At 44.9% G+C, this 27,290-nt stretch overlaps 1 protein-coding gene across 1 annotated transcript; it reads right to left on the bottom strand.

The window, feature by feature from the left end:
* Nucleotides 1–423: 423 nt before the first annotated feature.
* LOC136629205 (uncharacterized) lies at nt 424–26,731 on the bottom strand. The gene is made up of 7 exons (XM_066605384.1): nt 26,570–26,731; nt 18,493–18,672; nt 18,287–18,410; nt 9,453–9,556; nt 1,058–1,237; nt 852–975; nt 424–769 (listed from the first exon to the last, which is right to left on the bottom strand). The coding sequence occupies exons 2-7, from the start codon at nt 18,514–18,516 to the stop codon at nt 576–578; spliced, it is 750 nt and encodes a 249-aa protein (XP_066461481.1). The 5' UTR covers nt 18,517–18,672; nt 26,570–26,731; the 3' UTR covers nt 424–575.
* Nucleotides 26,732–27,290: the final 559 nt, after the last annotated feature.

Raw genomic sequence — 27,290 nt, 5'->3', positions numbered from 1 at the left:
GCTGGCGTCCTCGTCTCCATGGAGCCGACTAATTTTTGGCCTCCGATGGCCAAATTAGCCGCGCTTGCGCAGTCCGGGTCTTCAGCAGTCTTCTATGGAGCCGCTCGTGCCAGAGAGCGGCTCCGTGTAGCTCCGCCCCGTCACGTGCCGATTCCAGCCAATCAGGAGGCTGGAATCGGCAGTGGACCGCACAGAAGAGCTGCGGTCCACGAAGACGGAGGATCCCGGCGGCCATCTTCAGCAGGTGAGTATGAAGACGCCGGACCGCCGGGATTCAGGTAAGCGCTGTGCGGGTGGTTTTTTTTAACCCCTGCATCGGGGTTGTCTCGCGCCGAACGGGGGGGGGGGGTTAAAAAAAAAAAAACCCGTTTCGGCGCGGGACATCTCCTTTAAGCAAAAGCGGACCTTGATAATTTTTCCCAAGGACTTCATTTAATGCATATGTGTCGAACTTAAGGTCCCGGACCGAATCCAGCCTTCTACCTCATTTACAGTCTTACAATTACAATCAGCCCTTTGAAGGCAACCATAACGCTGATGTGGCCCTTGGTGAAAATGAGTTTGACACAACTGATCTAATGTCTGTGGCCAGCGGTAATCCTGCCATCTCCACCGGCCTCATCACAAAAGAAGAAGACATCTAATAAGACTGAAGACAAGAGCTTCACAGCCCTTCTACAGATCAGAGGGACATCTCCATCTACCTGATGGTCCTGTGGAAGAAGAGGACGGGGACATCTCTCTGGTGGGCTTCTCTTACTGGATGGAACTGCAGGAAACACAGACGGACACTGAAGTCATTCTTTATGTACAGATAATAAAGTCCCCATGGATTTAGTCCTGTCTGTTACCTGGTGATGGGAGCGGCTGGCGGTTCTCCATCATGGCGTCCTTGTACAGATCCTTGTGTCCTTCTAAATACTCCCACTCCTCCATGGAGAAATAGACAGCGACATCCTGACACCTTATAGGGACCTGACAACACAATATACAGTCATTACCCAGAAGCCTCCAGTGCTGTTACTGTATAATGTCCCAGCATTCCCTGCAGCGTCACCTCTCCAGTCAGCAGCTCCATCATCTTGTTGGTGAGTTCTAGAATCTCCTGTACATTGATGTCCTCATGTATCAGGAGGTGAGGTGGGGGGCCCTTGGTTGGGCTCAGGGGTCTTCCCCATCCATCACACACAGGGGCCCGACAGCCATCACTAGAGGTCTTCTTCACTACTGTGTAATCCTGTATACGGGAAGACATTAACCCCTTAGTGACGGAGCCATATTTTGGAAATCTGACATGTGTCACTTTACCCCTTAATGACATAGCCTATTTTGGCGTTGAGGACCAAGCGATTTTTTCGTATTTTTCCATCTCCATTTTTCAAAAGCCATAACTTTTTTATGTTTCCGTGGACGCGGCCGTATAAGGGCTTGATTTTTGCGTGGCGAGCTGTAGTTTTTATCGGTGCCACTTTTGGGTACATAGACAATATCATAAAATTTTTTAATTTTTTTTATCATAACATGGAGATAAACCGCATCAATTCTGCCATAGATTTCTTTTTCTTTTTCTTACAGCGTTAATCATGCAGCATAAATGACACACTAAATTTTTTCTGCGGGGCGGTACGGTAACAACGATACCAAAATTGTTATATTTTTTTTAGGTTTTTACACTTTTTTGCAATAAAACCCCCTTTTTTTTGGAAATCTTTTTTTTGTTTCTGTAGCTGCATTCAAAGTCCTGTAACTTTTTTATTTTTCTATGTATGGAGCTCTATGAGGGCTTATTTTTTGCGAGACGAGCTGTAGTTTTTATTGGTACCATTTTGGTGAATGTACGGCTTTTTTGATCACTTTTATTGCATTTTTAGCTTTTTTTTTTTACGCTTTTTGTCCAACAAAATAAAAAGTGTGTTCAACTTTTTGTACTCATCGTTATGGACGCGTCAATACCAAATATGTGGGGTTTTAATTTTTTTCCCCTTTTTTTATGCTAATATTAGAAAAAGCATAAAAAAAGGGGTTTTTTTAACATTTTTTTTTACATTTTTCTTTTTTTTACGTTTTTCTTTTCTTTTTTTTACACTATTTGAGTCCCTCTGAGGGACTTGCAGCACTGTTCCTATGATCGCTGTTATAAGGCATGGCAGAGCTACTGCTCTCCCATGCCTTATCGCCTATACAGCGATTATAGGCACAGGCAATACAGGACGCCAGTGTCTGGCGTCCTGTTGCCATGGCGACAGGCCGGGCTCTCGCGATGACATCGCGAGAGCCGGCCGGAGATACAGAGGGATCGCGATCCCTCTGTGAACTCTTTCCCTGCCGCGATCTACTTAGATCGCGGCAGGGAAGGGGTTAACAGCGGGGGGCGCATCTCCGATGTCCCCCCACTGTTGCAGCGGGACGCCGGCTGTAACTGACAGCCGGCTCCAGCTGCGGGATAGCGCGGGATCTTATGTGATCCTGCGCTATCCCCAGGACGTACCGGTACGTCCTGTTGCGGGAAGTACCAGGCTCCCAGGACGTACCGGTACGCCCTGGAGCGGGAAGGAATTAATATAGAATAACTCTGTAAAGGTTTTGCAAATCCAAGTGATTCTGACATTGTTTATTGTTTTTTCGCCACATGTTGTACTTCATTTAGGTGGTAAAAATAGACCGATAATATTTGTGAATATTTATTAAAAGGGCCAAAATTGGGAACATTTGGAAAAAAAATATTTTTTCACATTTTCAACAGTAATATCTCAAATATGTACAAACATACCGTACAAATCTTTGCCAAGATATATATTTCCATCTGTTTACTTTATTTTGGATGCACATTTAAAAACAATGTTTTCCTACACCAAGCTAAGATTGTAAAGGCTCATAGGTGTCAGAATGATAGACACCCCCACAAATGACACAATTTTAAAAACTACACCCCTTAATGTATTCACTGGGGGGGGGGGGGGGGGGGTCATAAGTATTTTGACAACACAGCTTTTTTCCAGGAGTTAATGCAATTTAGTGGTATTTTTGCAAATATGTCATTTTAAAGCCATTTTTTTTTTCTAAAGCGCACATGATAATGAGGGTTAATCCCAAAATGGATTCCCCTGTTTGCCCTGTGTTAAGAGACATACTCATTGTGGCCCTAATATGTCGTATGCACAACGGGGCCCAAACGGAAAGGAGCAGACAGTGGTTTTCAGAACAAACATTTTGCTAAAAGGTATTTGAGGCCCCATTGCCCACTTGTAGAGCTCTGTAGTGGCCAAAACGATGGCGAACCCCCATAAATGACTCAATTTTGAAAACTAGACCTCTTAATGAATTAATCTAGGGGTATATTGCATATTCTGATACAACAGTTTATTACTGAATCTAAGCAAAGCATGAGGAAAAAAATTATAATTTTCATTTTTTTGGCAATCGTGTCTTTTTAAAAAACAGTGTCTTTTGTACATCAAACATATAAATGAAGACTTGCACCCAAAATGGAACCCCCTGCTGGTCCCTTGTTCATAAACATACCCATTGTGTCCCTGATCTTATGTTCGTATGCACAACGGGGCCCAAATCGAAAGGAGCATTACACTTCAACTGTTTTTAACTTGTACGTGATCACATGACCGGAGACCGCTCACCACGGCCCTCAGTTATTGCTCCAGGCTCTCGGCTACTTTTAGTAGCCATGAGCAAGGAGTCTTTAAATTTCCCAGGTCCTCCTTAGCTTCTGCGCTTACGTCCACCATTTTACCAATAGGTGCATGTGCCGAAGTTGGGGAAAGATCACGTCGAAGGACATTGCCGGAGGCCTTAGGTAAGTAACTTCACCTCCCCCCTAATGGAATAGATCCATGACGGCAGGTGAAATTAATACTTTTTTATATTTACGTGATCGCCATTATCCATTGGATAGCAGCGATCACGTGACCAGGGACCGCTTACCGTGAAATTTTTAGGCTCTCGGCTACGTTTGGTAGCCAGGAACAGGGCAATTTTAAGTTACCCCGGCTATGGATTGGCTTTTGCACATGGGTCCACCATTTTGGCGCAGAAGCCTGCATAAGGTCCGCGGATAAACCCGGGGGCCTTAGGTACGTAATTTCATCCTCCTTCATGAATATGATCCTTGAGGGGAGATGAAATGTAAACTTTTTTTCTACACTTTTTTTACCTTTTTTTTTTTTAACTTTACATGATCGTAGTTATCCATTGGATAACAGTGATCATGTGACCGGGAACTGCATACCACAGCCTCCCATGAAATCTCCAGGCTCTCGGTTACATTTGGTAGAAAGGAGCAGGGAGATTTTAAATTACCCAGGTAATCCACGGCTTTTCCAAATGCGTCCGCCACATCGGCGACGGCGCGTGCGCAGAAGCCAGGGTAAGTTCCACGGATGAATCCAGGGGCCTTAGGTACATAATTTCATCCTCCCTTACAGATATGATCTGTGAGGGTAGTTCAAATGTACATTATTTAAATCTTTTTTTACCTTTTTTTGTTTTTTTACTTTAAATGATCGCCGTTATCCCCGTTGGATAACAGTGATCACGTCTCCGGGAACGGCATACAGCGGTCCTCGATGACATCTCGTTGCTCCCGGCTACACATTGTCGCCAGGAGCACGGGATTTTAAATTTCCCTGGGCACGAGCTCCTCTGGGCGCGCGCCCAACGTATGATGTCGGTTGCGCATACACCAAAGGGGATGTCAGGTCCTGGAAGACGGAACATCGTGGAGGACAGGGGTGAGTATTTTCACCTCCCCTCATGGATCTGATCTATTAGGGAAGCTAAAACTTTAACTTAATTTTACTTTTTTAAACTTTTCAGTGAACGTGGGCCCGGGGATCGGTCACCGGTGACACCTTCAGTAGCCGGGAACCAGGCGATTTCAAAAGTCCCGCGCTGATCTTCTCTTCTACACATGCGTCGCCAATTTTCCTTAGGCACGCATGCACCGAAGATGGCATATGGTCAGTTCTGGCACATCGTGGAGGACAGCAGTGAGTAGTTTCAGTGCCCCTTATGGATGCAATCCGTGAGGGGAACTTTTTATTTACTTTAATATGATCGTCGCTATCCATTGGATAGCACCAATCGCATGACTGCGAGGGGCTTACCGCGGCCCCCCATGAGAGCTCCATGTTGTCGAGTACCTACTGGAACTAACAGCATGGAGTTGTCCAGTCCTCAGCCCACATTGCTTTAATCCGCGGAGGATGCATGTTTTTAAGCCCTCTAAGATTAAAGCCCACAAAGCCAGGACGTAAAAACACTATATACATATATATCTGCCTATACACTGAGAGGAATCTATCTGATAAGATTTTCCGTGTGAACACCAGATAAACACCAGTAACAAATTAACTTGGGGTATATATACATACACACTAGCTGATATACCCGGCTTCGCTTGAGTTAATTTGTTACTGGTGTTTATCTGGTGTTCACACGGAAAATCTTATCAGATAAATTCCTTTCAGTGTATAGGCAGATAGGAAAGAGATTCATCTCAGACTGTATGAGAAAATGTCACCCCACAGAATGTGCCACCTCACACACGCTGCTCATAACACACAGATCAGATAGATTCCTCTCAGTGTATAGGTAGATAGGAAAGAGATTTATCTCAGACTGTGTGTAAAAATGTTACCCCACAGAATGTGCCACCTCACACACACTGCTCATAACACACAGATCAGATAGATTCCTCTCAGTGTATAGGTAGATAGGAGAGAGATTTATCTCAGACTGTATGAGAAAATGTCACCCCACAGAATGTGCCACCTCACATACTCTCCTCATTTTTACCCTGAATGTTAACGCCCCTTTTTATTAAATTTCCTACCCAGACTGAAGGTTGCAGGCCTTTGTTATACTTAAAGGCATATTCCATCTCAGCAGTCCATGTGCATTTCTTTTTGTACTTTAGTCTTTCAATATATACGAGTCAGTTTTATTCCTGTCAGTATATACTCCTATTTCTAAATGCATTTTGTTTTGCTAAGAAGATAACTGTCTCATATATTGCGGGGTACAGATATGTAATTAGTTACATAACATAGGAATGGTCATGCCAAATTTCAAGTTTGTGCAGTACAGATGTGTGTTATTAGTTACATTACATAAGGGGTCACTTACTTTTATGCATAGGATTTAATAATCAAGTTGCACCCCTTTAAATTTCCAATATTTAGTACGCAAATAATGGTCATGGCAAATTTAACATTTGTGCGGTAAAAATTTGTGTAATTATTTGTTGCATCGGGAAGTGAGAGAATTAGATTACGCACATAAAATTTGGACGCTAATTCTTTTGCACATAGAATTGAATAATCGAGTTGGGACCCATTAACTTTTTGTATTTATGACATAATCAATGCTTGTGCCAAATTTCAAGCTTCTATGACATTGGGAAGTGAGAGAATTAGATTCCCTACGTAAAATTTGGACGCTAGTTCTTTTGCGCTAGAATTGAATAATCGAGTTAGGACCCATTAACTTTTCCTATTTTGGATATAATTTATGCTTGTGCCAAATTTCATGTTTCTATGATATCAGGAAGTTGGAGAATTAGTCGCGAGTCAGTAAGTGAGTCAGTCAGTGAGTGCTTTTGTCTTTATATATATAGATTACATCAGGAAGTGAGAGAATTAGATTCCGTACATAAAATTTGGACGCTAGTTGTTTTGCGTTAGAATTGAATTATCGAGTTGGGACCTCTTTACTTTTCCCATTTAGGACATAATCTACCCTGTTTCCCCGAAAATAAGACGCGTCTTATATTAATTTTAGCTCCCAAATATGCGCTACGTCTTATTTTCAGGGGGTGTCTTATTTCGCCGCGGCAAATCCGTCTGTGGCCGCTAATCCCTCAATTAGCCAGCTTTGTGGACGAAATTTCTCAGAAATCTCGTCCACATGGGACAACGAATCCGTCACGGCAAAGCTGGGAGAAGCCAGTGTTGTGGTGCGGATTCACCGGCCACAGAAACGGAAAAGCGTGCAGCCAGGTCGCTTTAAAACAAGCGGCTGAGTGCTGTGGGTTTTGAAGCAGCGCTTTCCCAGTAGAAATCTCGCTGTTTATCGCTGTGGCCAAACTGCGAGATTTCCGCTGGAAATACGCTCTGTGAGAACCCAGCCTTAAAGGGGTTGTCTAGAGGAAGCAGTGAATTTTTTTTTTGCCCAGTCCCCCTAATTAAGCATACATTACTAAGCCCCCCTGTAAATGACTTTTCTAGCTGGTTTCTACTTACAGTTCCAGCGTTTCAGCAACTTATAAAAGTTTCCCCAAGATGGCCGCCAGCTCTTTTCCCTTCGCTTGCTGTAGCCCGACGTGCGCGCTCCCGAGACGCTACCAGCTGTGTCTCGCTGACAACCAGACGCCCCGCAGCCGCCGACCGGACCCCGGGTTCGAACGCCACCGACCAGTCACCCACCGCCAGGCAGCAGGTAACCGGCGCTAGCCCCCGGCTCCCCCGCACTACGCCCCGGCTCCCCCGCGCTACGCCCCGGCTCCCCAGCGCTACGCCCCGGCTCCCCAGCGCTACGCCCCGGCCCCCCAGCGCTACGCCCCGGCCCCCCGCGCTAGACCCTGACAACAGACGAAGGCCCCTCGGCCCAGCGCTAGGCTCCGGAGCCCAGCGCTAGGCCCCGGAGCCCAGCGCTAGGCCCCGGAGCCCAGCGCTAGGCCCCGGAGCCCAGCGCTAGACTGCGGAGCCCAGCGCTGGGCTCCGGAACCTAGCGCTGGGCTCCGGGGCCTACCGCTGTGGCCCGGGACCTTCACCTGTTAGTGACACATCACCCCCGACCCATCACTTACCTGGGCGGCTTCTCGGGACAGCTGGGCGGCTTCTCGGGACGGCTGGGCGGCTTCTCGGGACGGCTGGGCGGCTTCTCGGCACTGCTGGGCAGCTCCAGTTTCTGCACCTTCCTCTAACAGAGGATGGTACAGAATGGCCGCTCCAGCGCGCTCCCGAGCAGTGACAGCTCGTCTGCGCATGCGCAGAAGAGCTGTAGCGGCTAGCAGGCTGAAGCGGCTCGTGCTCAGAGCAGAAGACCGGACTGCGCAAGCGCGTCTAAAAAAGCAAGCTGCCAGCGAATTTAGACGGAACCATGGAGACGAGGACGCCAGCAACGGAGCAGGTAAGTGAATAACTTCTGTATGGCTCATATTTAATGCACGATGTACATTACAAAGTGCATTAATATGGCCATACAGAAGTGTATAACCCCACTTGATTTCGCGAGACAACCCCTTTAAGAATCACACACAGGTTGCCTGACTCACACACAGAGCCATAAAAAACGGCTATAAAGTAACATACCTGTCTGCAGACAGAATTTCCTGGACCACTTGTAAGCAGGGATGGTATTGCAGCTTCCAGCCACCAGGGGGAGCTCATCACAGCAGACATGTACAGCAGGAACAGAACGTACAGTATAGACTTTTCCAGCCAGCAAGGGGAGCTCACAACAGCACACTCGTACAGCACAGCAGGAGGTAGGAGACAACGGGGATGGCAGCAGGGGACAGGCCTCTCGACTTGCCTGCACACTTTAGTATGCCCTACTATCGGGGTGTGCCTTATATTTGCGAATTCTGCAAATTTCTTAATTTGTCTTACTTTCGGGGGTGCCTTATTTTCGGGGAAACACGGTATGCTTGTGCCAAATTCAGTCAGTAAGGGCTTTCGTCCTTATGTATATAGATACACACACTAGTATATCTTCCTTCTTAGTGGATAACTAGCATCTAAATAATTAACTCAGTTCATGTTGTGCACTGGTATGAAGATGCAGGCTCATACTCCCCTATATCCTTTCCTGGCTTAGGAATGTCTAGAGATAGCGGTTTCTAACTCTCCATTCATACAGAAACTACAAAAAAAAATGTATACAGAATTTAGTTTCAGATTCCTGGGAATTACGTGTTTGATAGTGACACACCTTGAGGCGTTAAAATATGTTAAACCATTCGCACCTACAGCCAATCACGAGCTTTTATAATTACAAGGGGGCATATATTTCTGACCATACGTAAGTCAACTTATATGTACATTGTCTGCCTTGTAATAAACTCAGAAGAGCTTCATTGTTGGATGATGCTGACTGTATCATGTGTCAATGATTTGTGTACACAAATTCTCATATAATTCGGACCAGACAATGAAACACTATGAAACCCCTCTGATGATTTCCCTAACAGATGTAATGTGACATCATCAGAATATCTCCACTTGCCAGTAATATCATCTTTTATTACCATGGCTAATAATAAAGTAATGTGACATTATCAGAATCTCTCCCCTCCCCAGTGACATCATCTGTTATTATTATAGATAAGAATGATGTAATGTGACATCATCAGAATCCCCCACCCTCTCCAGTGACATCATCTGTTATTACCATAGATAAGAATGATGTAATCTGACATCATCAGAATCTCTCACCTCCCCAATCAGCTGGAAGAGTATCTCTAGGGTGAGATTTAACACATTTTCTGCCATCTTGTTTCTGTCCTTCTCCATCTTTGATGAATCAATCCTGTAGGGACCTGAATGGAAAGAATATGAACCAAAGTAAAAACTACAAAAAACAACTTAAAAATAAAATTTACTGGAGATAATAAGGGGAAACATTTAAAAGTGTTTTCCCATTAGTAAAATTGCTTCACAACCCGTGTCCTTCCTGGTTATCGCTGACCAGGACATGTGACTGCTCTAGTCAATCACTGGCTATGAAATGTCTCTGCTGTGGCCAGTGATTGGCTGCACCAGTCACATGTCCTGGTCAGCAGCAACCAGGAAAGATGGAATGCTTATGAAGCAAGTCATGGGAAAACCCCTATAAGGAGATACTAAAAGGAACCTGTCAGAGTTTTATGAAGCACAAACCACAGGCAAATCAAATTCCCAACAGGGTTTTCCTTACCCGGATCAGTTGGACTGATAGCTGACCCAGGCAGGGAGAAGTCGTCAGCGACCGCCCCACTGACTCTTCTCCAAGTTCAGAGCTGCTTTTTCCATTATTTTCTCTGAAGCATTGCGGTGTTTTAGAGCACAATATAGATGTCTGCAATGTACATGCGTGTTGGGATGTATGTATGACAATCAGGCAGGTTCCCTTTAACCCCTTCCTACAGCCGTTTTACATCCCCACCACTATAGTGCAATTGCTTTTTTTCTGCTAACAAAGCAGTATGAGAGCTTGTTTTTTTGAAGGGACAAATAGTTGTTGTTTTTTTATGGAACCTTTTAATGTACGGAGAACTTTTAAAAATATTTTATTAGAAATTAATTAGAAAATTTTGGGGTGAAATTATTTAAAAAACATTATTGAGCCATAGGTTTTTTAGTTTGGTTTTAATGACATCGCTGTGCAGTAAATGGACACATTCTTCTTATTTAGTGTTTCAGTGTGAATAGGACAATGCCAAATTTCTAATTACGGTTATCTTTTACTTTTCTTTAAAAAAAAAAATTACCCTTTTTTGTTTACACCTGCTTTCTGCGCAGGAAACTGTATTTCGTATTAATGAGTTTGTTTTGTGTTTCAGCAGAACAGGGCTTCTCTAAGACATGCGGAGAAGCAAGCAGGATGTTCTACAGAAACCCCACCCCCACACCAAAGTTGTGCTAACTCACCAAATTCTGAACCCCATTTTTGGGCAGACGAGGCGACTACAAATCAGCCATTCTAGCATTACTTTTTCTCTCTTACATAACATTCACTATGTGGCATAAATAACATGTTTCTTTAACCCTTTTCTTGCTGACCATAGATCTCTCAGTGAGGCGCTCCAGTAGGTAATAACATAGGTGGAACATCCTTGCTACTAATGGTTGCATCTCTTCCAGTATTTTAGCTGGAGGATCAATTTCATGGTGTTTTTAAGGCCAATAATGTGGAATGTTGGTCCTGGCCACAATATAGCCTGACATACACAAGGTTGAGGTGGTGGATAAAGTGACAGCTGCGCAGACCTGCAGCTCTCACTCTTGTCATTCCTGGGTTTCTATAAGCTTTATCTCAGGCTGTGTTGCACATAGAGTATCCATATTGGGCTTGTTTGAAATCCCAAAGTCTTAGAAAATCAGGCCTGACGGTGTTTTTTATTTTGTTGTTTTTTTAATCAATCGAGAGATTCATCCATAATCATATTAATTCAGACAGTTTTGACAGCTCCAACATCCAATATATGACTTGTAACTTTTAGTGGGATGTCATAGAGCAGCCTCCGACTGCCTGGCAGCAGGTATATGGACAGATGTAGTCCCGGTAAACAGTTTTCTTATTTTTTAAGCAAACATCGAAAAAGAAAAGAAAAGGAAAAAAAAAAAAAAAAAAGAACCAGACCTGCTATTACCACAGAGCTATAATTTGCCTCCTGTCTCATTCAAGGAGAACAGGATGATTTGTGTCAGGTCTACAGGAATAACATCAATATATCTGCATATAAAAAGCATATCTCTGAAATACACATTGGAGAGGCAGTAGAAGATGTGTGTGGGGGGGGGGGGGGGGTCCTCCCGCGCCACTAGCACAGCACATAAGACATCTTAGAGGGGTGGATCTTCCACTACTAATTACTCCTGGAACCAAAACGTTTCTGAGTTTTTCTCTAATTCTCTGTGCCAGCATTTGGACAAAGCTCCCCAAGCCATAAAGAAGTACTAAGCCATTTTCTCCTTGAAGAGAGATGTTTCAGCCCAATCCATTTGGAACAGGAAGCCTAGTTTGTCTAGAAATAGTTTAAAGGGAGGAGCTGTCAGCTGTATTCACATTTGTAAGATAGCCTTCAGATCTGCCACTGCCATGATCTAAATAGCCAAAAATTGCCCATATGGGCTTCTGCGGACAGAAAGTCGTCAGATGTGTAGTAGTGTAAGTATGGACTCGGGACCAGAAAGCTTGTATCAGAGGACAGGTCCATAGAGAGTGGAACAGATTGGCGTTTGGTGCCTTACATTTGAAACAATTTGAGGTAGGGTAGATTCCCATATAGTGACCTCTCACAGGGGTTAAATAAGATCTGTGGGCGACCTGCAACCTCATCTCCCGGAATCTAGCCGAAGGTATTTGTGAGCCGACGACATTGACACCGCAATCATTGTAGGAGTTAAGCCCAGGTTGTCGTGAGACCATTTTCTGACTCCAGGGTCAATGTTGTCCAACTCTTGCGCATTACAGATCACTCTATATAGCCTACATATCAGTCCAGTTGTGTATGTCGGTCTATGAATCCAAGTACCAGCTATCAGTGTCCAGTCAAACTCTTGAAATTGCGGCAATAGCCGTTGAACATAATGCCTAACTTGTAAATAGGAAAACATTGGAACTGGCAGCTTGGGGAATTTCTTTTTCAGTTCCTCATGGGACCGGATACGTTTTTCTTTCTTGTATAGTAATTCATCTATGGAGCCGATCCCCCGGGCATACCAAACGAAAAAAATCCTGTGTGGGTTATGGTCTTGGAAATGTTTTTTTTTTTTACGAGGGACAAATGCAGGGATGCACAAGGGGATGCATGGCTGTCACAATGTATCCTGCCCCACACCTTCCACGTAGTAAGTATCAAGGGACTGCACTTAACAGCCTCCAGCAGTTCTGTGTACGGGAGGTGAAGAATGTTTTGCAGCAGTATAGGGGCAGACATTCTTTGCTCCAGCATTAGATTTGTGTAATTCGATTGGGAGTATATCCAATCATGGATAATACGGGCTTCTGCTGCTAGGGTATAGTCCCTTATGTGAGGTCAGTTGAGGTCACCATTGGTTTTCTGCTTTTGTAGGGTTTTGGGAGCTCTGTGCGGCCTCCTCCAGCTCCAGATAAAGTTTCTATATAGATAGTTCATCATTTTCACATCCTTTAATTTTAGAAATATGGACAGAGAGTGGAGAATATATAGCAGACCGGAGAACTCCGTCATTTTTGGTAAATTAGCTCTCCCCAAAAAGGATAGAGAGAAGTTTTTCCATATATTTAACGTTGTTTCCAATTTTTTAATGTAGGGTTCAGTACTTGTTTTACATAATTTGGAAGGATATCTTGTGACCTGTATTCCCAAATAGTGTATGGAGGGTTTTTCCCAGTGGCAGTGACATTGGGTTGTCCACAAAGGTTTAGTTAGTCCTTTGAGTAATAGGGCTTTGCTTTTGTCTAAATTTAAAGTATAAGTGGAGACCTCACTGATTCTCTCGATTTCTTGTATTAGAGGTACCAGGGACTCTTTGGGATTACTAACCATTAGTAGTATATCATCCGCAAAGGCCTCTACCTCGATTTCCAACTTAGCTTACCGAACACCTGTAAAAAGTGTTGTGGACATTAAATGCCGAAGTAAGGGGCCTATAGACAGGTTGAAGAGTAGTGGAGAAAGGAGAAGGCCCTGATGGGCCCCTCTGAATGAAACAATTCTTGGGGTGTTGAGTCCATTAACCCCTTGAGTGGCGGGTTTCCTACCACCCTGTCGCGCGCACCAGGGCAGGTTTTTTTAAATGGTCTAATCATTGAATTTCAACTAATTTTGCAGTTGCGTCTCAAGAGCCATAACTTTTTCATTTTTCCATTGACATGGCCATATAAGGGCTTGTTTTTTGCGGGACAAGTTGTGATTTTTTAAACAGGGGGGAGGAAAAAAAGAAATGGGAAAAAAAGAAAAAAAGGGGCCATGTCATTAAGGGGTTAAATAATGTATTAACTTCCTTCTCTGGGTCATTACGACGCATGGATACCACATGTGTGATTGTACTTTTGATTTTTTACAAAGTAAAGGGAGACAAGTGTTTTTATTATTTTTTTTATAATTTTTTAACTTTTTTTTTTTTTTTTTTTGTCCCTTTAGGGGACTTCCACAGGGACACATCAGGACCCCTGATCACATTCCGGGGGTCCGATGGTGACAGCCCTTTACATGCTGCAGTGACAGCCCTTTACATGCTGCAGTCACATAGACTCCAGCATGTACAGGGTTAACACAGCAGAGATCAGAGGTTTTCTCTGATCTCTGCTGTAAGAGCTAGTACCTAGCTGTCCTCTGACAGCCAAGCACCACCTCTCCCTGCCACAGAGACCATCGGCTTGCTTCTGACAAGCCGGTGGTCTCTATGGCAACCTGTAAACAAAGCAGGAGATTGCCGGCATATCGGCAATATCTTCTGCTGGTTTTTCAAAGCCCTTGCTTTGTTCTCTGTGGGACTGTGCAGGCAGAGCACACTGTCACAGCTTGTGGCATTGTGCTCTGCAGTTCCCATAGTGATACATAGCCCGGAAATATTCTGGGCTATGTCGCTATGAGCAGTGGAGCTCGTCCTGGAAAATTTCCGGGCGTGCCACTCAAGGGGTTAACTGTGAGGGTGGTTGTGGCATTCGTGTGCATGGTATTTACATAGTTAACCAACGTCTGTCCAAAACTACGCCGCCCAAGCACGGTGTTTAAAAATGACCCTGCCCTTTTATCAAAAGCTTTCTCATCATCTAGACTCATTAGCATGGTGACCGGGCTATAGGTATTTTGTGTGACTGCTGCTGCCGCTATTGCGGCTATAATATTTTATAAAGCACCTTGTCCATGTGTGAAGCACTTCTGCGATGAGTCGAGTGTAGAGGGCAGAATAGATTGAAGCTTGTCAGCTTATGTCTTGGACAGAATCTTGTAATCATAGTTAAGTAATGCTATTGGTCTGTAGGAGAGGGGCTCGGCTGGATCTTTGTTGGGCTTGGGAAGTAGAATAGTTCTAGAGGTCCCAAAATCATCTATTTGGGCTCCGCCAATGTAAACTGTGTTGTAAAGCTGGGCAAGCGTCGGCAGTAGATCTGCTGAAAGTATTTTGTAATATTCCGCCGAGAGTCCGTCTGATGCCAGTGATTTACCCCCCGCAGAAGCCGCAATTACTCCTCGTACCTCTTCCTCTTGTATGTCAGCATCTAGCATAGATATTTGTTCATCTGTGAATCTGGGTAGGCCGGCCGTGTCCAAGAAAGCATTTATGTCCTGGGCATTAGATGGTTCTACCCTGTAGAGATCCTCAAAATAGTCATACAATATCTGAGTGACCTCTTCCTGGTTAGTTACTATATTACTGGTAATTTGGTGTTTTAAGGCTTGGATTGTCTTGTGGGGTGGACGCTGCTTAGCTAGGCTAGCCAGTAAACGGCCCGTCCTGTTGCCCCATCTATAAAATTCGTTTCTCGTTAGTTGAGTCTGCCAATGTGAGTAGGGGTGTACAAATGTGTCCAGGAGATGTTTCGCTGTAAAGAATGTTTGATACGAGTTCTCGTTCGGAGAGTCTGTGTGTTCCTTCTGGGCCGCCAGCAGGGGAGCGTGTAGTGCCGTGAACTCCTCATGAAACTTGTTTATGTGAAACATAGCCTATGACATGTCCTCGCATTACAGCCTTGGAGTTCAGCCACAACAGTGCTATATCATCCTCATAGTCCCTCTTATGGTCCGCATAATTATTCCAGTGAGGTCTCAGGTACTCCCTGGAATCTTCCAATTCCCACAGATAAGAAGCACCATAGCTGTGATCATCGCCGGGAGAGGACCAATTAAAGCTCCAGTGTGACTAGTGCGGCTCGGGAAGAACTAGTGGGCGGGATTGTGGATTAACGATGTCGTTTAAAAAGGGAATCTGATATGAGAAAAAAAATCTATTTGGGAGAATGAATGACGTGCGTTAGAACAGCAGCTGTAATCCCCACTGGAAAGGTTAAGCAGTCACCATGGGTAACATAAGGTAAGTTGGTCTATCAGTGTCAACAGTGCGTGTGTGGCCAATAGCGGTTGTATGGTAGAGCCTGTCCTACCAAGGGAGTCATCCTGCACACCGCCTGACCGGGTTTTAAATCCATCTGCTACACAGCCTGCGGTAGATAAAATTGGAAATAGTGCCGCCATCTTTAGACAACTTTTAGTTTAACCCCTTAATGACGCGGGCATTTTTCTTTTTCCATTTTCGTTTTTTCCTCCCCCCTTTAAAAAAATCATAACTCCTTTATTTATCCATCCACGTCGCTGTATGAGGGCTTGTTTTTTGCGGGACGAGTTGTATTTTTCAATGGTGCTATTTAAAGTACCATATAATTTACTGAAAAACTTTTAAAAAATTCTAAGTGGAGTAAAATGAAAAAAAAACGACATTTTGCCATCTTTTAGTGCGTCTTGCTTCTACGGCGCACAAATGGCAACAAAAATGACATGATAACTTTATTCTATGGGTCGGTACGATTACTACGATGCCAAACTTGTATAGGTTTTTTTTTACTATACTCCTCTTTTTTTTTTTTAAAGACATAAAATGTTTTTCAATTATTTTCTGCGGTCATTTTGTGCGCGCAATAACTTTTTTATTTTTCCGTCGACGTAGTTGAGCAAGGTTTCATTTTTTGCGGGATGTCCTGTAGTTTCTGATAGTACCGTTTTGGAATACATACGACTTTTTGATCGCTTTTTATTGCGTTTTTTCTGGGAGACAGGGTAACTAAAAAAATGCATTTCTGGCGTTCTTCATTTCTTTTTTCGAACGACGTTCACCGTGCGGGAAAAATTATGTGGTACTTTGATAGTTCGGACTTTTACGGACGCGGTGATACCAAATACATATTTTTAATTTATTATTTAGATTTTTTAATAATAGATATGGCAAAAGGGGGGTGATTTAAACTTTTACAACTTTTTTTTTTTTCAATTAAAAAAAAAACTTTATTGATTTGTTTTTTTACTTTACTTTGAAGTCCCCCTGGGGGACTTTAAGATGCGATGCTTTGATCGCTCCTGCAGTATGACGTAATGCTATAGCATTACGTCATATTGCTTTTTGACAGGCAGCCTATGAAGCCACCCCACGGGGACGGCTTGATAGGCAGTCTGCTAAGGCAGCCCTGGGGCCTTTCATTAGGCCCCCGGCTGCCATGACACATGCACGGCTCTCCCGATCTCACCGCGGGGGGGCCGTGCGGGACCCCCGAACATCGTTCGGGGGATTTAAATGCCGCTGTCAGAATTGTATGTATGTGCATTGTGGATGTACAGCTCCTGTACTGTATGTGCATTGTGGATGTAGCAGAGCTGTATGTGTGTAATGTACACGCTCCTGTACTGTATGTGTATTGTGGATGTAGCAGAGCTGTATGTGTGTAATGTACATGCTCCTGTACTGTATGTGTATTGTTGATGTAGCAGAGCTGTATGTGTGTCATGTACACGCTCCTGTACTGTATGTGTATTGTTGATGTAGCAGAGCTGTATGTGTGTAATGTACACGCTCCTGTACTGTATGTGTATTGTGGATGTAGCAGAGCTGTATGTGTGTAATGTACACGCTCCTGTACTGTATGTGTATTGTGGATGTAGCAGAGCTGTATGTGTGTAATGTACACGCTCCTGTACTGTATTTGTATTGTGGATGTAGCAGAGCTGTATGTGTGTAATGTACACGCTCCTGTACTGTATGTGTATTGTGGATGTAGTAGAGCTGTATGTGTGTAATGTACACGCTCCTGTACTGTATGTGTATTGTGGATGTAGCAGAGCTGTATGTGTGTAATGTACACGCTCCTGTACCGTATGTGTATTGTGGATGTAGCAGAGCTGTATGTGTGTAATGTACACGCTCCTGTACTGTATGTGTATTGTGGATGTAGCAGAGCTGTATGTGTAATGTACACGCTTCTGTACTGTATGTGTATTGTGGATGTAGCAGAGCTGTATGTGACATCTAAGACAATCAGGACCATAGACAGACCCTTGTGGTCATCAATTGTGAAACTTACCGCTGTTTAGAATATACTCTGTAGATACAACCTAGCAGCTCTTACCGGTGATGCCAGATCCCTCCTTCTCCAGTCCTGCAGGGACTAAATGCAAAGCGGAGGAGGGTCTGGTGGTGATAGTTTGGGGGTCGGGGTACCATGGGCCAAGGCACCTCACCAGCCCTGCACCGCCACCGGCTACTGTAGCAGTAGGGCTGGTGGAACAGAGATCTTCTGTAGCCACATTCTCTTGCTACTGTTTGATACAGCAGCCGTCCACCATACAGTCGCTGACTAACATCACTGTAGGGCCGGGATGCTTACATATCAGCGATTAAATGTGTATTGGTGATCTGTAGGCCTTCTAATTATATGGTGACTTTAATCAACAACCGTGTAGTGAATGGCTCCACTAATCCAACTAGCACAGTGTCCTGCCTGGCTCACACCCCACTTCCTGCCTACAAGCACCAGGGGCACATGCCCCACATCACCCCTCCACAGCTATGATCCTGCTAAATAAGTCCATTACCTGGTGATGGGAGCGGCTGGCGGGTCTCCATCATGGCCTCCTTGTACAGATCCTTGTGTCCTTCTAAATACTCCCACTCCTCCATGGAGAAATAGACAGCGACATCCTGACACCTTATAGGAACCTGACAACACAATATACAGTCATTACCCAGAAGCCTCCAGTGCTGTTACTGTATAATGTCCCAGCATTCCCTGCAGCGTCACCTCTCCAGTTAGCAGCTCAATCATCTTGTTGGTGAGTTCTAGAATCTTCTGTACATTGATGTCCTCATGTATCAGGGGGTGAAGTGGGGGCCCCGTGATTGGGCTTAGGGGTCTTCCCCATCCATCACACCCAGGGGCCCGACAGGCATCACTAGAGGTCTTCTTCACTACTGTGTAATCCTGTATATGGGGAGACATTAATAAATATCACTACAGACATTTCCAGAGTCCATCACCTCTCCAGTGACATCATCTGTTATTACCATAGATAAGAATAATGTAATGTGACATCATCAGAATCTCTCCCCTCCCCAGTGACATCATCTGTTATTACCATGGATAAGACTGATGTAATGTGACATCATTGGAATCTCTCCCCTCTCCAGTGACATTATCGGTTATTACCATAAATAAGCATGGTGTAAAGTGACATCATCAGAATCTCTCCCCTCTCCAGTAACATAATGTTATTACCATAGATAAGAATGCTATAATGTGACATCATCAGAATCTCTCCCCTCCCCAGTGACATCATCTGTTATTACTATAGATAAGAATGATGTAATGTGACATCATCAGAATCTCTCCCCTCCCCAGTAAGCTGGAAGAGTATCTCTAGGGTGAGATTGAATACACTCTCCGCCATCTTGTTTCTGTCCTTCTCCATCTCTGATGAATCAGTCCTGTAGGGACCTGAATGGAAAGAATATGAACAAATGAAAAACCACAAAAACCAACATGAGAACCAATTTACTGGATATAACGAGGGGAGATATGTAACAATGTTTTCCCATTAGTTAAAATTGCTTCACAATCACTCTGTCCCTCCTGTCTGCTGCTGACCATGTGATATAAAGGGTCAGTGCTGTGGCCAGTGATTGGCTGCAGCAGTCACATGTCCTGGTCAGCAGCACCGAGAAGGGACAGAGTGGTTGTGAAGCAAGTCATGGGAAAACCTCTGTTAACCCCTTAAGGACACGGTCTATTTGGGAGTAAGGTCACAACAATTTTGGGGGGATTTTTATCTCCACTCTTCAATAGCCATAACGTATTTTTCAGTCGACACGGCCGTATGAGGGCTTGGTTTTTTTGCGTGGCGAAATCTTGGTTTTATTGGTACTATTTTTGGGTGCATATAATCTTTTTTTGAGAGCAGGGAGAGAAAACATCCATTGTTTTTTAATTTTTTTTTCAGTGTCAATCATACAGAATAAATGACAATACATTTTTTCTGCGTGTTGGTACGATTACAACCATACTAAAAATATCATTTTTTAGGTTTTTCCACTTCTGCACAATAAAAAACATTTTTTAAAATTGTAATTACTTCTACATCTCTGCATTCAAGGTCCGATAACTTGTTATTTTTCCATTTGAGGATCTGTCTGGGCTTGTTTATTGCGTCATAAGCTGTAGTTTTTAGTTGTAGCATTTTGGGGTACATATGGCTTTTTTGTTCACTATTATTGCACTTTTTGAAGGTAAAATGGATAAAATAAGCATTTTGCCTCTTTATTTAATGTTTTTTACTGCAAAAGTTAAATAGTATGCTCCAATAATAGGACAGATCATTCTGGACATGATGAGACCAAATATATGGGGGCTGTCTTAATTTTGGTAAACATATAGGGGAAAATCAGCAAAAGAAAGTTACTTTTTTTTGTTATTTTTTTACACTTTTTTTTTCTATTTCGTACACTCTTAGGCCTCCTTCCCACGAACGGATTTCCGCCGCGTAATTCGCGGCGAAAATCCGCTGCGTTGCCCGCAGCTATTAGGTTCTATTGAACCTAATAGCTCCATGCTCACGATGCGTAATTCCACCGCGGAATTACGCACCGCGATTTCTCCCGTCCTCACCCGCAGCATGCTCTATTTTCTGCGGGCGAGGACGGGCTGTACGCACTGACGGCTTCCATTGAAGTCAATGGAAGCCGTCCATTCACGCTATCTCCCGCTGTAACCAGCGGGAGATAGCGTGAAAAAACGCTTTCCCGCCCACCGCCGCGCGTCATATGACGTCATATGACGCGCCCGGCCGCGTCACGTGACACGGCCGGCCGCGGCACGTGACACGGCTGGTGACGTGCGGCGGTGGGCGGTGACGGGCGGTGACGCGCGGTGACGCGATTTCACGCTATCTCCCGCAGGTAAGTATAGGGGCTCTGGGGGGCGCCGTGACGGGCTTCACAGCGTAATATTACGCTGCGGAGCCCGTCACGCTCGTGGGAAGGAGGCCTTAATGTTCCACAAAGGGGACCTGAACCGTAGCAGCTATGTAGTTGGGATGTATGTGGGACATCGGGCAGCACAAACTGCCTGACAGGTTCTGACCTCAAAGCTGAACCACTAAAATGCTGGACCCAATGGATCCAACACGTTCCAAACTCGGATGGCGCTGGACACACCCCACTGACAATGACATCTGGACGGCATTTCCTGGACTAAATAGCGCAGCACGCTACAAACATTTTTAAGGCGTATTTCCAAAGATTTCTCCACTTGGGAAAAAAAAAACCCTCAGAAAACCCTTCTGTGCCCAAGGCTGCCTTCACATTGGGGATAACATCACACGATGCGAGAGAGCGGAACCGCAAAATTAGGGAACAATTCCTGCCATGTGGAGGGGAAAAAGAAAACATTGCAGCCTGTCCCATCTTTCTGGGTATTCCCTATGGAGACTCCTACTATTTCCCAGGTTTCCCTATGAAGTCTCCTTTTTATCCAATCACAATGCACGAACTTGCGACTTGCCTGCGATGCGTTTTTAACATTAGAAATTCCTACTGTCTATTGCAAGAAAAATGTGCGAGAAAAAAACACAAGCCGCAGCGATCTTCTTGTAATAAAAAGCATCGCTGACGCTCAGATGTCTCATAAGCAACATTGCGATTTACTCACAGCTAAATGGCGCTCGTCAGTGTGAGGACGCCCTAAAAAAGACCCCAAAAGAACTTGTAAAGAAACATATTTAGCTGATGGCTTAGAGAAGATTACTGTAAACTAAACTGGAGCAACCAATGTCAGGCAGCTGCTGCCAAGGCAGATAGGATAATGGGGGCCATAAAATGAGGTCTACGGGCGGATGACGAGAACATTATTCCCCCTCCTTACCGATCACCGGTCAGACGACACATGGAATACAGTAGACTGTTTGGGGCACCGGTACTTAAGAAGCACATATCTGAGGATGAGTGGGATCGAAGGCGACAACTAAAGTAATACCTGGAAGGGGCGGACTACAATACCCAGAGAGGTCATCAAAACTAAAATAGTGCTAGGATACATAAAAGAGCGGCGACAGAAGAGACAGAACAGGTAAACGGTTAATCAGCAGCAAATAAATAGTGACGCAACCCAACAGGGTGAGGAAGATCAGACGCCACAGGAGGGTCCGCACCGCGATCCCCACAGTATCTATATATATAAAAATGAATGTATGTCTGTGTGCGTGCGTGTCTGTTTGTCCTTTATGCGCTACTACACCATTCATCCGATCGCCATGAAACTTTGGGAAGTTGTTGAGTACACTCCTGGGAAGATTATAGGCATATTACAACTATCCTACGATAAATGGCGCGCGCGCGAGCATCGTCGAAAGTTACCACCCCCCCACGTAGATCGAATAAGTAAGCCACCTGCTATTGTGATGTCATCACAGATGTCATCAACATCGGACGCCCTTGAACATGCCCCAACATGTTCTATAAAGCTGCATTGTGATGTCATTAAGGTTCTATTATGACACGTACAGCTTGGAACCACTAGAGCACGCCAGCCAATTACCATTGGAGTTGGAAGTGGGTAAACAAGTACTAGGATATCTTCCTAAGAAGCCACAGCAGCCAGATAAATTGTATGTTCCACCCAACGGCTATTTTATTCAGCCCGCAAGGGGAAAGCAGCGGCCTACAAAATCTCATTCAGGTAGGTAGGTTCAGTTCTTGGAGGTTGGGGAATGCTTATGGGCAAGGCCTTATGTCTCATCCCAACTCGATTATTCAATTCTAAGCGCAAAAGAATTAGCGTCCAAATTTTATGTACGGAATTTAATTCTCTCACTTCCCAATGTCATAGAAACTTGAAATTTGGCACGAGCATTGATTATGTCATAAATAGGAAAAGTTAATGGGTCCCAACTCGATTATTCAATTCAAAGCGCCAAAGAATTAGCGTTCAAATTTTACGTACGGAATCTAATTCTCTCATTTCCTGATGTCATAGATAGATAGATAGATAGATAGATAGATAGATAGATAGATAGATAGATAGATAGACTGTATGCAATAACCCAGATAGATAGATAGATAGACTGTATGCAATGACACGTACAGCTTGAAACCATAAATACTAGAGCACGCCAGCCATTTACAGTCAGTCTCCATTGGAGTTGGAAGTGGGCAAACATGTACTAGGCTATCTTCCCAAGAAGCCACAGCAGCCGGATAAATTGGATGTTCCACACAACGGCTATTTTATTCAGCCTGCAAGGGGGAAGCAGCGGCCTACAAAACCTCAGTGGTCGCTGCTGCCGTCATCTAGATATATAAAAACGAATGTATGTATGTATGTCTGTCTTCGCAGCAACGCGCGACGGGTACGCTAGTCAAACATATAATATGAGACTCACAGCAGCAATAATACGGGGCGGAGTAAAAATATAATTCTATATTCCTCCATATCCAATAAAAAGAAAACGTTTCCACCTGGTGCAGTCCTTATAAAGCTCTGATAAATGTCATGAATGAAACAATATAGTATATACATCAGATAGTGGTGACAGTAGTGACATAATAGTGACCGGTGACATCAGATAGTGGTGACAGTAGTGACAGGATAGTGACCGGTGACATCAGATAGTGGTGACAGTAGAGACAGAATAGTGACCGGTGACATCAGATAGTGGTGACGGTAGTGACAGAATAGTGACCGGTGACATCACATAGTGGTGACAGTAGTGACAGGATAGTGACCGGTGACATCAGATAGTGGTGACAGTAGTGACAGAATAGTGACCGGTGACATCACATAGTGGTGACAATAGTGACAGGATAGTGACCGGTGACATCAGATAGTGGTGACAGTAGTGACAGGATAGTGACCGGTGACATCAGATAGTGGTGACAGTAGTGACAGGATAGTGACCGGTGACATCAGATAGTGGTGACAGTAGTGACAGAATAGTGACAGGTGACATCAGATAGTGGTGACAGTAGTGACATAATAGTGACAGGTGACATAAGAGAGTGGTAACAGTAGTGTCAGAATAGTGACTGTTGACATCAGATAGTGGTGACCGTAGTGACATAATAGTGACAGGTGACATAAGAGAGTGGTAACAGTAGTGTCAGAATAGTGACTGTTGACATCAGATAGTGGTGACGGTTGTGACAGAATAGTGACAGGTGACATCAGAGAGTGGTGACAGTAGTGACAGAATAGTGACCGGTGACATCAGATAGTGGTGACAGTAGTGACAGAATAGTGACCGGTGACATCAGATGGTGGTGACAGTAGTGACAGAATAGTGACCGGTGACATCAGATAGTGGTGACAGTAGTGACAGAATAGTGACAGGTGACATCAGATAGTGGTGACAGTGGTGACAGAATAGTGACTGTTGACATCAGATAGTGGTGACGGTAGTGACATAATAGTGACAGGTGACATAAGAGAGTGGTGACGGTAGTGACATAATAGAGACCGGTGACATAAGAGAGTGGTGACGGTAGTGACATAATAGAGACCGGTGACATAAGAGAGTGGTGACGGATGGTGACAGAATAGTGACCGGTGACATAAGATAGTGGTGACGGTAGTGACAGAATAGTGACCGGTGACATAAGATAGTGGTGACGGTAGTGACAGAATAGTGACAGGTGACATCAGATAGTGGTGACATAATAGTGACCGGTGACATCAGATAGTGGTGACAGTAGTGACAGAATAGTGACCGGTGACATCAGATAGTGGTGACAGTAGTGACAGAATAGTGACCGGTGACATAAGATAGTGGTGACAGTAGTGACAGAATAATGACAGGTGACATAAGATAGTGGTGACGGTAGTGACAGAATAGTGACAGGTGACATAAGATAGCGGTGACGGTAGTGACAGAATAGTGACCGGTGACATCAGATAGTGGTGACTGTAGTGACAGAATAGTGACCGGTGACATAAGATAGTGGTGACAAAAGTGACAGAATAGTGACAGGTGACATAAGATTGTGGTGACAGTAGTGACAGAATAGTGACAGGTGACATCAGATAGTGATGACAGTAGTGACAGAATAGTGACAGGTGACATAAGATAGTGGTGACGGTAGTGACAAAATAGTGACAGGTGACATAAGATAGTGGTGACGGTAGTGACAGAATAGTGACCAGTGACATCAGATAGTGGTGACAGTAGTGACAGAATAGTGACAGGTGACATCAGATAGTGGTGACAGTAGTGACAGAATAGTGACAGGTGACATAAGATAGTGGTGACAGTAGTGACATAATAGTGACCGGTGACATAAGATAGTGGTGACGGTAGTGACAGAATAGTGACAGGTGACATCAGATAGTGGTGACAGTAGTGACATAATAGTGACTGGTGACATCAGATAGTGGTGACAGTAGTGACAGAATAGTGACCGGTGACATCAGATAGTGGTGACTGTAGTGACAGAATAGTGACCGGTGATATCAGACAGCGGTAACGGTAGTGACAGAATAGTGACCGGTGACATCAGACAGCGGTAACGGTAGTGACAGAATAGTGACCGGTCACATCAGATAGTGGTGACAGTAGTGACATAATAGTGACCGGTGACATCAGATAGTGGTAACAGTAGTGACAGAATAGTGACAGGTGACATCAGATAGTGGTGTCGGTAGTGAGAGAATAGTGACCGGTGACATCAGATAGTGGTGATAGTAGTGACAGAATAGTGACCGGTGACATAAGATAGTGGTGACTGTAGTGACAGAACAGTGACCGGTGACATCAGATAGTGGTGACAGTAGTGACATAATAGTGACCGGTGACATCAGATAGTGGTGACAGTAGTGACAGAATAGTGACAGGTGACATCAGATACTGGTGACAGAATAGTGACAGGTGACATCAGATAGTGGTGACGGTAGTGACAGAATAGTGACCGGTGACATCAGATAGTGGTGACAGTAGTGACAGAATAGTGACCGGTGACATGAGATAGCAGTGACGGTAGGGACAGAATAGTGACAGGTGACATCAGATAGTGGTGACAGTAGTGACATAATAATGACAGGTGACATCAGATAGTAGTGACAGAATAGTGACCGGTGACATCAGATAGTGGTGACAGTAGTGACATAATAATGACAGGTGACATCAGATAGTGGTGACAGTAGTGACAGAATAGTGACTGGTGACATCAGATAGTGGTGACAGTAGTGACAGAATAGTGATTGGTGACATCAGATAGTGGTGACAGTAGTGACAGAATAGTGACCGGTGACATCAGAGAGTGGTGACAGTAGTAACATAATAGTGACCGGTGACATCAGATAGTGGTGACAATAGTGACAGAATAGTGACCGGTGACATCAGATAGTGGTGACAGTAGTGACAGAATAGTGACCGGTGACATCACACACGTCTTCTATGGTCCTGATGGCGGATAGAGTTATGTTGCTCACCGGCGGATCCTCCGTGTTGCTCCCTACAATTTCTGCGTTCGCTCCGGACGTTCCGCAGGTTTTTCTCCTCTTCTACAACTTCTGACTTGCAGTGAATGTAATAAACAATGGCGCTGCTCTCCATAGACGGCGCCTCCCTGTGTGGGAGACTCACACCGACCTACAGATGACAACGTGCAGCCTTCTTCCTGTCACTGCAGAAAGCCCCTGAGCTGCCGTCTGTCTGAGATCCCTCAGTGGGCCCCTTCCTCACAGCCCCTATAGGACTCAGTGCCCAGTGCAGGGTTACAGTGATTAACCCTTAAACTCCTAAGTGTCCCCCCTGCTGTGTGAGGAGCACATGTCACCTCTCAGGCAGTGAAAGGGTTACAGCTGGTAACTTCTAGCAGCGACTCCCAATACCCACCAGGGGGCGCCGACTCCTTCATGAGGATCCATCATATGGCCTGCTGATGGCAGAAGGTCTCACAACCCTCCCGTACCTCCACCGGGGTAGATGCTGGAATGGAGGGGCTCCTAGGAGGTCTCAGGGCAGGAAGTCACATGGTCTGGAGGTCACATGACTTGAAGGGGCGGGGCTTACTATTAGTGCAGTTCTGTGGAGAGAGGAGAAGAGGAGGCTGCTGGGAGGGCTGTGACCGGAATGGAGGACGACTTGTTCTTGCTGCCCTCCAGGATTCCTCTTCCTCTGTGTGAGGATGCTGCCCCCTCCTGGTCGGAGGGTCCCAGTCCTTCACCCCCCAGGATTCCTCTTCCTCTGTGTGAGGATGCTGCCCCCTCCTGGTCGGAGGGTCCCGGTCCTTCACCCCCCAGGATTCCTCTTCCTCTGTGTGAGGGTGCTGCCCCCTCCTGGTCAGAGGGTCCCGGTCCTTCACCCCCCAGGATTCCTCTTCCTCTGTGTGAGGGTGCTGCCCCCTCCTGGTCGGAGGGTCCCAGTCCTTCACCCCCCAGGATTCCTCTTCCTCTGTGTGAGGATGCTGCCCCCTCCTGGTCGGAGGGTCCCAGTCCTTCACCCCCCAGGATTTAGTATCCTCCTGTGTCCTCAGTGTAGATCCGGCTGCAGTAAAGGACTCTTATCTAAGGGCCTTTTATACCGGCAGATACATCGCTGGTCGTTCCACCAGAAA

The sequence above is a fragment of the Eleutherodactylus coqui genome, chromosome 5 (genome assembly GCF_035609145.1).
Source record: "Eleutherodactylus coqui strain aEleCoq1 chromosome 5, aEleCoq1.hap1, whole genome shotgun sequence".
In the NCBI taxonomy this organism is placed as follows: Eukaryota; Metazoa; Chordata; class Amphibia; order Anura; family Eleutherodactylidae; genus Eleutherodactylus; species Eleutherodactylus coqui.
This window is presented reverse-complemented; position numbering and strand designations above follow the sequence as displayed.